Genomic DNA, 15,297 nt, shown 5'->3' on the forward strand with positions numbered 1-15,297 from the left:
TGAGGGGAATTTGCATGCCACTCCCCTGGACATACGGATATAAAAGGGAGACGACATGCATCACTCATTCAGGTTTATGCTGAGGAGCCGAGACAGTGTCCCATTTCATTGGGCAGTTTAGAGTTGTGGCAAGAGGGACTCCACGTCTCGTTCCCTCCATCAGTGAACAAAGGATACAATAGTAACCGAGATGTTCCCTATCTGTCAGTCACTTCGACGTGGTGCAGATGACTGACACTATGGGTCCCTCGGGGAAATCGCTACAACACCTGAACCGTGTTATAGTGATGCGCGGATCGCGGTTATTAATCCTGTGTTTATGACATTAAGAAAATTAAAATTTGTTTTAAATAAATGTTCATTTAAAAGCAGCATTCCTCAGTGTATTTTACCATTAGAGATGGTCATCAGCTCTCTAGCGTCGCCGAGTCCACTGTTGAAGGTCTTACATCCCGTGTAACATGAATAATTGTAATTTGACCATCGGGTGTGGGTCGGGTGTGGATATCTTAATCAGAGAAAATTATTGGTGCGGGTGGGTGGCGGGTGGATGATTTGTTTTTGGCTGCGGATTCGGGTGACGTTGGAGCTGTTCCGCGCAACCGTGTTACGAGGTTTTGGTGGTGCGGATGCCGGTGACAAGTGTACTTGCAACATTATAACCTATCCAACACCCCACGCAAGCTGTGTAGTCCTTCGTAACACGGGGACTCTCACAGCTGTGCACAGCAACCACACACCCCACCTGTGGAACATCCCGTATACACCCTGAACCCAGAAACCAATCATCCAGCCGTGGCAGTCCAGAAAAGCATGGCTGCCAACTCTGCATCAGACTCAGACTGAGCTACTGCACCCGAGGGTGGAAGTCCAGCCGAGTCCTATCGATAGTTGTTCCTCATCCAGAGCCCCGAATGAGAAATCAGGTGTGCCATGTGACACACCGTCAAAGTTATCCAGGAGCAACAACGGTTGCAATGCTGCAGCCTTCCATCGCAGAAGGACCTGGACAAGCAACTGAGGAGACTCTCTCTCTAACCAGAAAAGAGAGTCACGATGGCAACGCTGCCATGGTCATGTTCTCGCAATGAGGACATGAGCCATCCATGAAAGCTGTCTCAGCGTGTTTTCACAAAGATTGTGGCTGTCCGAAGACCAGAGATATCAACCGCAACCAGAAACACACAAGCGGAAAGGCATCTTTAAAAAAACACTCTACATCTGTGCTTGCTCTTTTAGAGAAAACTGATCTTTCAGGCTTGCTGAAGCGCAAAGGGGAACTCTGTACTATTGGACCATGAGAAAGACCACTGCAATGCGTCGTCACACCAGCAATTTACTTCCTTTCCATCGGATAGATGGATTGAGCTTGTGTATAGATGACACTCACTCGGCTTCCCAGCACAAACCTGAATGAGTGATACACGCCATCTCACTTTTATATCCGTATGTCCAGTGGAGTGGCAAACAAATTCCATTTGCCAATTCTCATTGGCCTTTTCTCAAAGTATCAGAGGTGTTTGGGGCTCACAGGTGCGACCCCCAGTGTCAGTCATTGACACCACATCAAAGTGTTCAAATAAATGTTATATAAATTATATTGTATCTTTATATAATCAAGGGTTTAAACAATCAAGGTCATTGATAGGAAAAGCAAATAATATGTGAACTTTCTTGATAATAAGGCTTTGATAAAGAGTTCCAAACAGGTCAGGTCAGGTCAGATTTGACAAAATTGTCTAACCTGCTAAATAATGTCATCCTGTTTCAACATGATGAAGAGACATTTCAGATGACTTAAGAAAAGATTTGTTAAGGTTTAATTGACTGGATCAGGTCACAGTTATGACCCTTTATGGCCATCCGTAGAAGAACACTACTGAATTTGGTGCATGTGTCAATGATCCAAAGAATGTAATGAAGGTACATTTTCAGCAGGTGTTTGAGGAAACAACCCAACCTCAGTTTCATTTAAATCCTGTAGCCTGACATATCTTCACTAAAGTGGTTTCTGTAAGCTGTTGAACTATTTACTAAATATGAGGTTACATTTACTTTTTACATCAGTGAACTTGGGAGTTTATGAACTAAATGCATGCCACAGTTAAACGATGTGCGTTTGTTTGTTGACTAATGATGTTCAGTTCACAATTAAGGGGGCATTTTGTTGTAATAACACATTCTTCTTATCAATGTACAAATCTAAATACAATAAGTTATGACACTATATAGTGTTGCCTCATGCAGTAACATGCATAAAAATATAAAAAGAACAGATTGTAGCAGTTATTGCAAACCAATTGCATTGTGTAAAATTTCATAAAATAATATATAAGGTATAAAATAACTATTTTTATAATTAAGTATTATTTAATACTTATTATAACAGTATAATTAAGTATTTTTAAAAGTAATTATTTTATTTTACTTTGTTCATACATTTTTCACAAACTTTAAATTTTATTTCCAATTTGGACCTCCTTAATAGTGCTTGTTTTGGCCTGTTACAATTAATATATTTCTTGCACTTCATCTCGTATTAGGAAGAATTCATCAATGTAGTCTTATCATGATATTGAATATATTTAAGCCTACAACACAACACAATCAGTAGCAATGGTGAATTAATCAAAAACATCATTAAAACTTACTTGCTAAACTAATATAAAGCACATGTGAAATATTATAGGAAAAATTGTAATAGAGAATATAACAGAGGTAAGCGGTCACTGCTTTTGAATTCTACCAAGAGCAGTCATGTGCGATTCAGAACAGGCTGAAAAAAAGTGATCTGTAGTGGGAACTTTTTGTCTTGGTTATTATTGCGAAAAGACAAAAGGACACAGAAAAAACAGAGCTCCAGATGTTACTGTAGAAGCTGTGATGAGTGCTGATCATATTGATGTTTGTGGTTGTCATCAGGGGCGAACATATGTAGGTAAGAAAAAAGTAATTGGCATGTTAATAATCTGGCACACAATAAATCACATTTCTCATTGAACAGTCTGACTATTATTTTAAAGTATTTCCTGTTTTCAAAGCAAGAATATTTGCTATAATAAACTAAATAAATAAATATATAACAATATGAAGAGTCTAATTTACTCAAGTCATTAGAAAGCATAAAGTTTGTTTTTACAAAACATAGCATAAAAAAACACCATTAAGACCAACATATAAATAAGAATATATCTGTGTTTAATGTTACCTTTTGTTCTTTATATGATATAGTTCAGACCGCCAGCAACAAATCAATGGTTTATATGAGCATCATTCCTAGAAAGGAAAAGAGAAACTGGGTGATTATGACATGATAGATATCTTGGAAAGAAATTACATGGACATTGAGAACAAAAGTAATGGCTGAATGAATAGTGCACTATTTTTCATATTGAATATGGACTAGATTGTAATATTATATCATACACATGTATTTATTTATTTGTTTTTTAATTTGTTTATTTTTATAATACAGATTGAGTGATCATTAGTCTCCAGCTAAGCTCAAACACACATGTGTATCTCACTGTGTAGAAAATATATCTGGGATTCAATATTTATGATATTGCACTATTTCTAGGTCAGTAATCAAATTTTCTTGCACTGAAAAACTCAAGATGTGGTCCCAGTTTATATTATCTGTCTTTAACTACTATGTACTTACATTAAAAACTATAGTACTCTGCCCTGCATGCCATGGCCCTCCTGCAAGTATACCAGGCCAAGGCACTCAAAGAGCTGCATGAGGGTAGTTCTGACCCTGTCAAGTTTGGACTCTGTCAACCTGACAATCTGCCTCATGCAGGAACGGCCTCAGTCGGTGCTGAACTGCCTAAGCCCGCTCAAGGGCAGGACGGCGGCTCCACTGAAAATATTTCAGAGGCTCCTGGGGAATATGGCATCCGCAGCCGCAGTAACGCCGCTCGGATTGCTTCATATGTGGCCACTTCAGCACTGGCTTCACGGCCGAGATCCGAGATGGGCGTGGCAACACGGCTCGCACCGGGTACAATCACCCTGGCCTGTTGCCAAACCTTCAGCCCTTAGTCAGACCCTAAATTTCTTCGGGCAGGAGTTCCCCTAGAACTGTCTCTGCTGTTGTCTCAACAGATACCTCCACCACCAGCTGCTGAGCCACGTACAACAGACATACAGCCTCGGCGTTTGGACAGGACCCCGACTGCATTGACACATCAACTGCCTTAAGTTGCTAGCAGTACGGCTTGCTCTGGGCCGCTTCAAAGCAAGCACGTACTGGTCTGTACAGACAGCACTGCGACCGCTACGTACATCAATCACAAAGGAGGTCTACACTCCCGTCACATGTCGCAACTCACACACCATCTCTTTCTTTGGAGTCAGAAACATCTGAGGTCACTTTCATGCTGTTCATATTCCAGGCATGCTCAGTCGTGCAGCCGACAAGCTCTTGGCAGCCTATGCTTCCGGGAAAATGGAGACTCTATCCCCATGCAGTCCAGCTAATCTGGAGACGCTTTGGAGCCGCACAGGTACACCTGTTTGCCACTCCGTACTCGTCCCACTGCCAGTTGTTTTCCTCTCTGACCAAGGGGATCTTAGGCATGGATTTGCTGGCCCACGCAAGTATGCGTTTCCCCCAGTGAGCCTACTTGCACAGACATTGTCTTACTAGTTGCACCCTACTGGCCCAACCGGACCTGGTTTTCAGAACTCAAGCTCCTCGCGACCCTTTGGCTCTCGCATCCAGACCTCTGTACCCTCCACGTGTGGTCTCTGGACAGGACTTAGATGATAGACACCATCACTTCAGCGAGAGCGCCCTCTTCGAGGCACGCATATGCCTTGAAGTGTCTCTGCCGATATTGACTCCCCCTAACTAGGCCGGAGCTACTCCAGAGACCTTCAATATATAGTACTGCCTTGTTGGCCAGTCCATATATATGTAAATTTCCACATGATATGTGGTCTCCGTAGCATCCATTTCTATAGTTACGCTTTCCCAGTGTTATCCAATAGTCTCAGCACAAACCTGAATGCGAGTTGCATGCACTCTTCCTTATATAAGGAACATATAGCTTCGCAGAGTGGAGTTTGTGACACCAATGTGCATTGGCTCATTTAGTTAAACTCGAAGATAATTGGACTCTCAATTGAGATCCCAATTCGTCAGTTCAGTTCTGACATAACGTCTACATTCCCTCCTTCAGGGAACAGGGGTTACATTAGTAACCCAGATGTTAATACTATATTAAGAACATGTAACATATGCAACAAGGACACTGTAAAATACATTGTTACTGTATTTTTTTAAATATGAAAATATGTATGTACACAGTAAGTGCATTATATCAAATTATTAGCTTAAATGTTAGTACATACAGTAGTTAAAGATACCTAATATAAAGTGGGACCCAAGATGCTCTTTGGTACGTTCTCAAATCATGCTGGACCATCAGGTTTTGTCCATGCCAGCACGAGTGCTACTGTCATTAAAGCAAAAAAGGGACATACTAAATATGGAAGCCAAAGGGCAAAGGTGTCCTTGACCTTAATGTTTAATCATGTGGTGCGCAGAGTTTGATAACATGTGAAATGGATTTCAAAATAGCAGAGGAAACAGGTGAAGTCATCAACCTATTGGTGAGTGATGATTAGGAATAATGATCTAACTTAATTTACTGTCATTTGGTGAGCACACAATCATGTCTAAATGAACATCCCCTGGAAGGTCTGTTTTCTTTGCACCTGTCACATCCCGTTTCATTGAAATCATCACTTGCTGATACATTGCTAATGATTTCACTCACTCTCTGACACACAACCTCCAAACTATCTGACCTGCCCTATGTAAAGTAGAAGAATGAGGCTCTCATTAATTTGGATAGCTGTCCCTCTTTTAGTACAAAAGTATTGAACAAAGTTAATTAATAATTAATTAATAAAGAAAAAATAGTTAGTCAAAAATTGTCACAATCCTAAATCACAATCCCTGTCACCTTCAGCACTACATCTCCCAGAATCCTTCCTGGTCCACCACCTGCACGCATACCACAATCATCACCAGCTGTCACTAATTACCTCATTACCTCATGGCTCGGCACCAGATATAAGGACGCTCCACACATGCCCACACATTGTCTGGTCTTGTCATTCAAAGCTAACCACTCACCGGAGAGACACTCACCGGAGAGACACTCACCTGAGAGATACATACCTGTACAATGCAACCTTCAGTTGTCTGCCTTCAACTTCAGCCATTCGTAGTAGTGGGCAGATCGAGGCTTCATAAGACACTGAAACAGTTGAAGCAAATGTGCCGTATTGTGTCGAGGCTTCGAAACAATCCAACACCCGTCTCCGCATTGACACCTAGTGGTCACTTGCACGTGTTGATCTTAAACAACCTTGACAACAAGCCATTTAAAAATTAGTTGTTTTTTTATTCTTGTGTTGTTTTAATGTGTTTAGTTTTTAACATCTGTCTGACAACTACATGAGCTTGGTTTTTGTAACCTGTTGCTCCTCGTTGTGAATAAGGTTGTTTTGGTCATGAAAAATTAATATTAATAAAAGAAATCAAGCCACAATGTCACATTTGTTACAAATTTTTATTCAAAAATATGAATTGCTCCGCTGTCGAAGGATTCAGACTACTTCTTTTTTTACATATAATTTCTCCATCTTTTGAAAAAAAATCTTCTCACAAAGAACACTTGTTGCTGGCATGCACAGATATTTTTTTAGCAAGGACATTCAAATGAGAAAAAAAATATCTATCTATCTATCTATCTATTTATCTATATGTGTCTGTCTGCCTATATATCTGTCTATCTATCTGCCTATATATTAATGTGTCACTATATACACTCACCTAAAGGATTTTTAGGAACACCATACTAATACTTTAGGTGAGTGTATATATACACTCACCTAAAGGATTATTAGGAACACCATACTAATACTGTGTTTGACCCCCTTTCGCCTTCAGAACTGCCTTAATTCTACGTGGCATTGATTCAACAAGCTGCTGAAAGCATTCTTTAGAAATGTTGGCCCATATTGATAGGATAGCATCTTGCAGTTGATGGAGATTTGTGGGATGCACATCCAGGGCACGAAGCTCCCGTTCCACCACATCCCAAAGATGCTCTATTGGGTTGAGATCTGGTGACTGTGGGGCCATTTTAGTACAGTGAACTCATTGTCATGTTCAAGAAACCAATTTGAAATGATTCGAGCTTTGTGACATGGTGCATTATCCTGCTGGAAGTAGCCATCAGAGGATGGGTACATGGTGGTCATAAAGGGATGGACATGGTCAGAAACAATGCTCAGGTAGGCCGTGGCATTTAAACGATGCCCAATTGGCACTAAGGGGCCTAAAGTGTGCCAAGAAAACATCCCCCACACAATTACACCACCACCACCAGCCTGCACAGTGGTAACAAGGCATGATGGATCCATGTTCTCATTCTGTTTACGCCAAATTCTGACTCTACCATCTGAATGTCTCAACAGAAATCGAGACTCAGACCAGGCAACATTTCAGCTGTCCAATTTTGGTGAGCTCGTGCAAATTGTAGCCTCTTTTTCCTATTTGTAGTGGAGATGAGTGGTACCCGGTGGGGTCTTCTGCTGTTGTAGCCCATCCGCCTCAAGGTTGTGCGTGTTGTGGCTTCACAAATGCTTTGCTGCATACCTCGGTTGTAACGAGTGGTTATTTCAGTCAAAGTTCTATCAGCTTGAATCAGTCAGCCCATTCTCCTCTGACCTCTAGCATCAACAAGGCATTTTCGCCCACAGGACTGCCGCATACTGGATGTTTTTCCCTTTTCACACCATTCTTTGTAAACCCTAGAAATGGTTGTGCGTGAAAATCCCAGTAACTGAGCAGATTGTGAAATACTCAGACCGGCCCGTCTGGCACCAACAACCATGCCACGCTCAAAATTGCTTAAATCACCTTTCTTTCCCATTCTGACATTCAGTTTGGAGTTCAGGAGATTGTCTTGACCAGGACCACACCCCTAAATGCATTGAAGCAACTGCCATGTGATTGGTTGATTAGATAATTGCATTAATGAGAAATTGAACAGGTGTTCCTAATAATCCTTTAGGTGAGTGTATATGTATCCTATGTAGTCACTGTCTGTAGCCAATCTGTCAATACAGCCTATGTAAATTATAACTTACCAAATCACAATAGAAATATGTCAATATATCGCAAAACATCCGCTATCTCAAAATCTCTCTCCTCTCATAAAAACCCATGAGGTGAAGATGCGTTAACTTCACTTTAAAACTTTGTGGGAGTAGGTTGAGACAGATGTGCGATTGTGTGGTCTGTTCCCGACCCTGTCAATCAAACGCAGATTCGGTGGGTATGCCACCTGTCGAAACACTTGTGAAACGCACCAAAGCTTAATATAGCCGTAGTCACGTGACATGGGTGTTTTGAATCATGCTTTGGAGCATTGTTTTGAAACATCTATGCTTCTGGATCTCAACAAAGCACCAAAATGTCAAGTTTTTCGCATCAGCCATCCCTACCATTCAGTCCACCATCTCCAATATTCTGCATCTGCAACAGAATAGACTGTTATCCACTGCCATTCCTTCTACAACGACCCATTTCTCAGTTTCTCACCTGCTTATTTCAGTTGTCTGCCACACCAAAACTTATTTGGATATTACCTGTGTTGCATTCTTCTGTTTTATGACAGAAGACCAGACCCAACTATGGGCCTTTTCCTCACCCTTTGTGATCCAGAGAATCTGCTCATTTCTATTTTCCCAGATGGTCGTCCAGTTGAGGATTACGTAAAGGAATTTCTTGAGCTTTCCAACTTGGTCCCATGGAATGATGGTACCATGAAGATCATGTTTTGGAGAGGATTGAACAACCATCTTTATCAGCAGATACCGGCGTCAGCTACCACTTGTTCCCTTGAGAGCTATATTGATTATGTGCTGTGGCTAAGTGGTTCTTCCCTCAATGTTGGCGAGTTTGAAGACGCCAGTTCCACTCAGTCGCTTTCTCTCCAATCCACTCCAGCCATCCTCGCATCAGAGGTTTTGTCCATTGGGCCACCAAACACCACCGAACTCCTCACAAGTCCTTCGACATCTTCATTCCTCATGCGAGCATAAGTGTCTCCAGCCGTCATGCCCGCCAAGCCTGAGTCTCCAGTATTCCTTTGAGCCCGGTAGATGGTATCGAACACCGCAGACCTGGTAGCGAAAGCGGCGAATCCTGCGGTTATTCTGCGAAGCCTGCTCCAGCCGCGACATTTAGTGCTAAGTCCATTCCAGGTGCAGAATCTGCTCCAACCCATGAGCCTGCTCCAGAGTCTGAGCCAAGTCCAAGGACCACTAAAGCCTCAGCGCCTCAGTAACCCACTCATACCGGCGAGTTACCTCTAAATTTACCTCCAGTCCTTGAGTCCGTATAAGAATTCTCCCCAAACAAAGAGTTCACTTCAGAGTACAGTCCGGTGAAGGCTCCAGCCCCTGACCAGAGCCCCGTGCTCGCCGTCATCCCTGAGCTCAGCCCAGTATCTGCTCTACCGCCAGAATCCAGCCAACATGGCCATCATGCCAGAACCCAGCCAGATACTTCCAAGCCCAGAGGATTCTGAGACCCCTCTACCAATGATTGTTCCCCCAGTTATGATGTTGGCCATAATGTGTGTTTGGGCCACACACTGCTCTACTACTTGTATCGAAGTGGAGGTATTCATCCCAGTAATTCAAATTTGCCCAGAGACGACCAGGGAGGTCGTTCCTAAGTTTGCATTTTGTCCAGATACAACTATAAAGGACGTTTCCCAGTCTTCTGTCTGTCTAGATACGACCACAGATTCCCAGATACGACCAAGAGGGTCGTCCCCAAATTTTCTGTGTGCCCTAATACAACTAGAAAGGTTTTTCCCAAATTTCCTGTTTGCACTAGTATCAAGGCCAAGGAGGCAAATCCTTCATGGTCCCCTGAGCTACCTGCACCGCCAGTGCCACCCTGGAGGCTACCCATCCTGCCGGCACCACCCTAGTCAACTGCTCCGCACTGGTCATCCTGTCCAGCACCAGGATGCCCGCCCTCACTCCCTGGATGGATTCTATTAGGTGTGAGGTCACGCCTTCTGGGAGGGGTGGGGGAGGACTGTCACAATCCTAAGTCACCAGCCCGGTCACCTTCAGCAATACATCTCCCAGAATCCTTCCTGGTCCACCGCCTGCACTCATTCCACAATCATCACCAGCTGTCACTAATCACCTCATCAACATCAGTTGTCTGCCTTCAGCTTCAGCCATCCGGTCCACCATCACCAACAATCTGCATCTGCAACAGATAAGACTGTTATCCACTGCCATTCCTTCTACAACTACCCATTTCTCAGTTTCTCACCTGCTTACTTCAATTATCTGCCAAACCTGCAAATAAACTTGTTATTTGTATTTTACCTGAGTTGCATCCTTCTGTGTTATGACAAAAATAGTGCAATAATGAAAAGCGTGTTTAAAGCGTGTTTTTGTTTAAAAGTATCCATATTTGTAGAAACATTCATAAATGCTCTGGAAGGATGGAACAATATTCAATTTGTCTGTCTTCATCAAATGTAGGGATAAAGTGGAATTCAGTTTATTGTTAATTTAACATCACATTAATCCTCATTAAACCTGATGGTTCATCTATATTACTATTCAAAGTATAATAATATCCCAGATTATAAATTTATATAATCAAATTTACTTGCATTCAGATATTATTCAATGTTATTTTCAGGTATACTGACACACACACACACACACACACACACACACACATATATATATATATATATATATATATATATATATATATATATATATATATATATATATATATATATATATATATACATAATTTAGAAATTCAAATTATTTAAAATGATTACTTGTGTGTATATTTACGTAGAATTATAAGTTGTTATAAAATGTCATATATACATTTTATATATACTGTATATATATATATATATTTGCCTACTTTTATATAATCAATGTACCTCTTTTACATCAGCAGCCCTCTCCAGCTCTTCCCTGCAGCGCAGTAACTCCAGCTCCAGTTCCGCTCGCTCCTTCTGACTGGTCTCATACATTTCCCGCAGATTTTCTAGTTCATTCTTTACTCCATCACACTAAAAGACACAATTAAGCAAAATGTAGAGAACATATTCTTAAGAAATATTTAATATAAAAAATAAAATATAAATTACATCAGGGTGTGTACCTCTCGTTGCACGTGTGTGGCCTTCTCTTCTGTTTGTTTGAGTTGATCTCTCAGTGAGAGGATCTCTGAAAAACCTCCTGTCCAGCTAGTGGGGGTGATAGGTTTGCCATCAAACGATATATTCTTCTGGATACCCGCATCCACCAGCCTGCAGTTGGAGCCTATTTGATTCACACTCATATAAGAACCTCCGGTTTCCATCTCTGTTCCACACTGCATATAGTTTCCCTCTTCGGTCTCTTCCTGTTCTTCTTTAAGAGATATGTAGGAACTGCCTGAACTGTGACATAAAATCCAAAACAAGATGCATACAGCAGTGAAACGTCTACATGCTAGTGAAACTTGTTCAAGTCGGTATGAAACGGAAATTGCGATAGTCTTTTCTTCCCTATTATGATGTATATCCAAGTGAACCAGCTTCTGGAATGAGAAAAAATGTAGGGCAGGACTTGAATTCGTCATCTGGAATTGCTGGATCATAGGAAGTTGGGTGTTCCTAACTAAATAGAGGCAAATCTGAAAACAGAGCCTCTGGATGTAATGGGTAAAGCTTGACCTAGTTCAGCTCCACCTCTGTGGACCTAATGGATGGAGTTATGTTTAGCGGTATGGTTAGGGTGTGGTTGGTCTGCCTAGCTCTAATGAAATCCAAAGTTTTGGGATATCTAATCTATGTATTTTAGACAGAAAGGCACGGAAAATGAGTAACCCATTCTACAGAGCCCCTAAAGGGACATGGTTAGGCTTGCTGCGGTAGCTGGTTACTTTACAGTACATCAGACTTAACCTAATTAATTAACTGAATCTCCTTCCACCCTCAATTAATCCAAACTCAGAATGCTTTGCCAGGCTGTGCTGTAAACTGTTTGCAATTTCCTTAAAAAATAACTCTGGTAAGTCCGGCCTCAGTTTCCAGTTCCAGTTTCAATAGGAATTAAGTCAATGACGGAAAGAGAATTTCAACAATAGTTTGTCAAAAAGTTGTGATAAGTTCTTTCATTCAACATATGTACAATTTTCACAAATTCCAGATGTCATAAAATGCCAGAACTGGAGACAATTGAGTATCAAAAGGTGTAGTTTCTCACCTCCTCTTTTGTAGCATGTGCAATCTATGAGTCAGTCTTGTGTTTTCATCTTGCAGTGCATGACATTGTTCCCTCAGACTCTTACATTCATCCATCAATTGACCCACATCACCTGATCAAGTAATGCAAGAAAATAGAAAGCTATGAGCTTTACATGGGTATTAACAATACTAGTTTATGTTTGTAGAGAGACACTTTCTAAACAAAGCAACCTACAAGACATTGCATAGTCGTTTGACTCATCTATCATATTTGATCGACAGATAAAAATGGTGGTTCATAATTGCTTCTTCTATTTAAGGGCAATAGCCAAATCAAAACCAATTTTGGGACCTGCCAAACATATGTTGCTCGCTTGCAGCTAGTACAAACTGCTGCAACAAGGTTGTTAAGGAATGCCGGGAAAACTGATCATGTTACTCCCTTGTTCTCCTTTTTAGGATGACTACCAGTACAATTTAGGATACAGTATAAGATTCTGATATATGTTTTTAAAGCACTTCACGGAATGGCGCCAGAATCCTTAGCTAAACTTATTAAGCCCTACAGTCCAGGCGAACCAATAATTGTATTAATGACTGAAGTGAGTTTGTTGTTTTTATTATTATTATTATTTATTATTGCACATTATGAAAGAGGTAAGTTTACAATGCTTACCTGAAACCATCTTATTTATATCTGCTAACTCCATACCTGCAAATAACAATTAAATTATTTGCAACACTTCCCCCCAAATGCTTTTACTCACATTGTGACCAATACATAGTACTTTTCTTCACCCCGTTCTTGGCCTTACATTGACTGGAACAATCATTCCAATCACTCCAGTGGGACGCATGTAGTCATCCAGGCTCTCAACAGCTTCAGTGTCAGAGTTTACTGCATCTTCACATAACAATGACAATTACCCACACCATCTGCTATTCTGCAGGAGCTCTTCCCCGCTGGACACTGAGTGCTGCAAACGTTTCTGAAATGCTTCAGGGTTCCACCCTTTATTAAAACTAGTGTGATTTATGGTCATCACTGCAGGACGCTAACCAGCTTTAGAAATTAAGTGAATGTATCATGCATTGATTTCAAAATGATGTCAACATGGACATTAGTGGATGTTTCAGACATTGTCTAAATAAAAACAAACATATTACATGAAAAAAAAAAAAAAAAAAAAAATTAATTGAACTGATTGTGAAATTGAAATAAAAAAAAGTTTTTATCAGATTATCAGATTATCAGAACCTTCGTTTCTAGCTTTTGGGGCAAGGTTTCTAAAATTATAACAGAATAGTATTCCACATTAATTGTAATTAATTATTCACCTGTCAGGCTTTATAAACTGACCAAGAGCTATTTTAATTATTGCTTGTAATAATAAAACACAAAGTGTAAATAAAACTATTTAATAAAACTATTAAACTGGGGTATAGTTTTCCACCAGGGATTAGCTTTTTAAGAAAAAAAAAGCTATTTATATATTGTCCCTTTTTATTGAAACCTGCATAGCCTGTTTTAAATTTGAATTGTGTTGTGTTTGTATGTACTGTAACTTATTTTCATTAACTTTTTAATTTAACTAGTATTGTAATCTAACTATATTATTTTAACTATATTGATTGCATGTTATCTGGTGACAGATGTTATTTTAAAAAGTCTTAGAAATATTGTATTTAATTTTCAACATATATCTAGTTGATAGGTCCGTTACATGCAATCTGCTAGCAATCACATCATTTACTACATGGCACAAGCTGATTGGCCTTTGCTATTCCATTGCTTGCTCAACATAGTCTGGTTCAGTGTTCACTGTAAGCTGGTTCCTCTGAAACTCTCCACCTCCCCCAGCTCCACCTGTCTAGATCTGCTACGGGATTTATGCATGTCTATTCATGAAGGAGCAGCATATCTTACATGCTCACAGCAGCATGTCTGTGTATCTATTGGCAGTAGCAAGTCGATACTTGTCCATACCAACCCTATCCTAAACCATGCGTAGCAGATCTATTCCACCAAGATTAAACAACTTAAAGGGATAGTTCACTCAAAAATGAACATTTTCCCATCATTTACTCACCCTCAAACCATCCTAGGTGCATATGAATTTATTATTTCAGCCAAACACAGTCAGAGTTATATAAAATCCTGACTCTTCCAAGCTTTGTAATTGGAGTAAACAGAGCCTGAGTTTTTGAAGCTCCAAAAAGTGCATCAATCCATCATAAAAGTGATTCCTTATGGCTCCAGGGGGTTAATAAGTGCCTTCTGAAGTGAAGTGTTGCATTTTTGTAAGAAAAATATCCATATTTATAACTTTATAAACTATAATCACTGGCTTCTGGTAATGGCCGTACGTGAGTCTAGATTTGGCGGAAGAGTGACATCTGACCTGATGTATGACGTAGGATGTAGGAGTAGCATAAGCTTAGGTGAGAGTTCAAACAAATAGGGCTAGGCAACAAACTCAAGCTCCTCCCACATTTCTCTTTAAAAATTCCCATTTTGTAAGCTCCCCTAGCTCCAACTGTATTTTTCTAACAAAAAGGCCTTTATTAACCACCTGGAGTCTTATGGAGTACTTTTATGATGGATGGATGCGCTTTTTGGAGCTTCAAAAACTCAGGCTCTATTCACTCATATTATAAAGCTTGGAAGAGCCAGGATATTTTTTTTAAATATAACTCCGATAGTGTTTGGCTGAAAGAACACCTAGGATGGCTTGAGGGTGAGTAAATTATGGGATCATTTTCATTTTTGGGTGAACTAACGTTTTAACATTTAACACCGTCAGTTTCAACTTTTTTAAGCTAAACTGTTGTCATGAAAAGTTTTTTTTGTCAGTTCAATTGTAACTCCATTTCATTTAAATTTTAGTTGTAATTTCTCAGTCATTCATTTAAAACATTATAATAAGGTTCTCACATTTGTTTTTGTTAGTACTTGGTATCAAAGTAAAAATGTGAA

The 15,297-nt window shown here is 40.2% G+C and overlaps 1 protein-coding gene across 5 annotated transcripts in view; it reads right to left on the reverse strand.

Moving 5' to 3' along the window:
• Positions 1-2,767: 2,767 nt before the first annotated feature.
• Positions 2,768-15,297, reverse strand: part of ccdc136a (coiled-coil domain containing 136a) — a 28,520-nt gene continuing 15,990 nt past the window's right edge. For 2 of the 5 annotated variants that reach the window (XM_079860186.1, XM_079860187.1), the window contains exons 5-11: positions 12,997-13,032; positions 12,340-12,451; positions 11,252-11,531; positions 11,028-11,159; positions 10,256-10,321; positions 3,209-3,276; positions 2,768-2,890 (exon numbers count right to left, since the gene is read on the reverse strand). In XM_079860186.1, coding sequence (XP_079716312.1) covers positions 10,286-10,321; positions 11,028-11,159; positions 11,252-11,531; positions 12,340-12,451; positions 12,997-13,032 — 596 coding nt within the window. In that variant the 3' untranslated portion in view covers positions 2,768-2,890; positions 3,209-3,276; positions 10,256-10,285. The remainder of the gene's footprint in view (positions 2,891-3,208; positions 3,277-10,255; positions 10,322-11,027; positions 11,160-11,251; positions 11,532-12,339; positions 12,452-12,996; positions 13,033-15,297) is intronic. The other 3 variants (XM_079860189.1, XM_079860190.1, XM_079860188.1) reach the window with 2 other exon arrangements.

The sequence above is a fragment of the Squalius cephalus genome (genome assembly GCF_949319135.1).
Source record: "Squalius cephalus genome assembly, chromosome: 23".
Taxonomy (NCBI): Eukaryota; Metazoa; Chordata; class Actinopteri; order Cypriniformes; family Leuciscidae; genus Squalius; species Squalius cephalus.